The 2500-nt window shown below is 45.9% G+C and overlaps 1 protein-coding gene across 1 annotated transcript in view; it reads right to left on the bottom strand.

Annotated features, from left to right (window-relative positions):
* Nucleotides 1-2500, bottom strand: part of wdr24 (WD repeat domain 24) — a 38171-nt gene that overhangs the window by 16258 nt on the left and 19413 nt on the right. The window contains exon 8 of the mRNA XM_063221572.1: nucleotides 2230-2500. This exon is cut by the window's right edge and continues 6 nt beyond it. Within this exon, the coding sequence (XP_063077642.1) occupies nucleotides 2230-2500 (271 nt within the window). The remainder of the gene's footprint in view (nucleotides 1-2229) is intronic.

Raw genomic sequence — 2500 nt, 5'->3', positions numbered from 1 at the left:
AGGAACTGAACAGCCTGTGAACCTCTCGTGCTCACGCTGCCCCTGTCCACACGCATGTGAACCATGTATGTGAATGAGCCATTAGGGCCTGACATTAACTTTTCAATTACCAGTCACTGTGGATAGCGGTTTTCCCCAAGTCACTAGCCATTCAGCTTTTCTACCAGCCACAAATTAGCTTTTTTTCCACTTCATTTTGGTACCGTATATTTAACCTCAGAATATTAAGTGCTAAAGAAAGAGGATGAGTGCATAGTGCTCTACATGGAAATAAGTCAAAGAAATAGAAAACGGAGTACCTGAGCTTATTCTTGAATTGAAATACAAACAATTGATTCACAAGGAGCAAACAGCAGGATATAGACTACCAGTAATCTGAGATGCCATGCCAATGACCTGCCAAATTGGTCAGTGACACCAGAGAGAGTTTATGGGTAATACGAGAGAGGAATCTCGCTACTTTTTCCGGGTGGTACTGTCCACTAAGTGGCGCCATCCAGACAGCGCAGAGGAGCGCCAAGGAGCGCAGAGTCTGTTGAAATGAATGGGGTCGCATGGAGCTCAACCACGATGCTGCCATTGCTTTGGGAGAGAATTGGTATCATCGTTTCATTTTATTTTTCCAAAAGGCAGGATAGATTATCCTTTCAAACAGCAGTTAGTTCGAATGTTTAAACTTGCTGGATCTTTGTAAAAAAACGTCTTTATTGTCAATATGACGTCACGAGTGGCTTCACACACTGCGTTTAGATTGGTCGGCCGGCTGCATTGCTGTGATCACGACGACCGTAAAGCAATTTTGTTAGCAAGATGCTAGCGGAGCCTGACTCATAAATGCCAACGCTGTAGGAAATCAGAAGGACATAATTCCCAGGTTATTGTACATTTCATTGAAATCCACTTTGGTTTCTCAGAACTTACAGTAATATTGTCAAGTTTCAGCAGACAGCGAGCACAATTGTCAGTTATTAGCGCCAGCCTTATGAGCTCTGCTGTCTCGACAGCGCTCCCTAGGTGAACTGCAGGCACGGGTTTGAGGGCGAGATTCAACACTGTATGTAAACCCACTGTGGTGACACTGAAATTATTACCAGCCACAGCTGAGTTTTACCAGCATTTGGCCGGTTAGCAGGTGCCAATGTCAAGCCCCGGTGTGTACGTGTGGGGCAACAAGGCAAGAAAGTTGTCTGTACATCACACGCAAACCTGAAATTATACATATAACTTTGATTAAATTGGTATAGATCATACATGCTCCTGGAGCATGTCAATGGCTTCATATGTGGAAGTGAAATCATTCACAGACGTACTGCTCGTGTGCGGGCAACTTGATTTGTGTACTTCACTGAGAGTCATTTTGGAATGAAGTACTCGCAAAGCATGATGTAATGCAATCGGTGTGTGTGCGTGTGTGTGTGCGCGTGTGTGTGTGTGTGTGTGTGTGTGTGGGTGTGTGTCGTAGGGGTTATTGCAGGACCTGTCAAGGCCGTTACATCATATATTAGTGCATCATACATACAGCCTAGAGCTAAATAGCACACTTAACCTAAATGGAGTAGCTATGGATACTGAGGGTGTGCGTCGGAGTGTGTGTGTGTGTGTGTGTGTGTGTGTGTGTGTGTGTGTGTGTGTGTGTGTGTGTGTGTGTGTGTGTGTGTGTGTGTGTGTGTGTGTGCGGTTGCTGCAGGACCTGTCAAATGCATAATGATGTGTCTACTGCACTATGCATATCCCACGAATGAAGTGCCGTACTTAAAGATTGTGTGCGTGTGTGTGTGTGTGTGTGTGTATTTGTGTGGTTGTTGCATCATTCAATTAAATGCAGAAATGCACAACGTAGGTGTGTGATTGTGATGGTGTGTGTGTCTGTGCGTTAAAATGTATTTTGTGCGTGCCCGTGCGTGCGTGTATGCGTGCCTGTTTTGCACCATCTTACTGTAATTAAACTCACTGCAGCTGAACACAGTTAGCTGTAGAAAAAAGTGAGACGAATGTAGGAATGAATGTAGCTGAACTTATATCATTCACTTGTTAGTGGTCAGTTCACAATGTTTCAACCGGATTTCTAACCCTGGCATGTTCACATTTTGCAGATATAATTTCTATTCACACAGATTGCAAGCACATTAAACATACGGCTCCCAAATGCATACAACTAGAAAGGGGGAGTGTGTGTCTATGTGTGTGTACGTACAAGAGAGTAAGAGTATAAACCGCTTGCTTATTCACCTGTGGGTCATGTTGGTGTCTCCACACTATCCCTGTGGTTACATCTTTGTGCTCCTCAAACGTGGCGAAGGGTATGTACGGCCGTCTAACGTCCCAGACGTAGATGTTGTGGTCCACCATCATGGAGCAGGTGGCCAGGTGGTGCCGTCGCTCCGGCCGCCATTTCACGCGCGCCACCGAGGCGATGGTCTGTACGCAGTACACCTCCTTGGCACGGTTGGTGGACATGTCCCACACCTTCACCATCTTGTCGCGCCCGCCCGTCGCCAGC

The sequence above is a fragment of the Engraulis encrasicolus genome, chromosome 17 (assembly GCF_034702125.1).
Source record: "Engraulis encrasicolus isolate BLACKSEA-1 chromosome 17, IST_EnEncr_1.0, whole genome shotgun sequence".
Classification (NCBI taxonomy): domain Eukaryota; kingdom Metazoa; phylum Chordata; class Actinopteri; order Clupeiformes; family Engraulidae; genus Engraulis; species Engraulis encrasicolus.
This window is presented reverse-complemented; position numbering and strand designations above follow the sequence as displayed.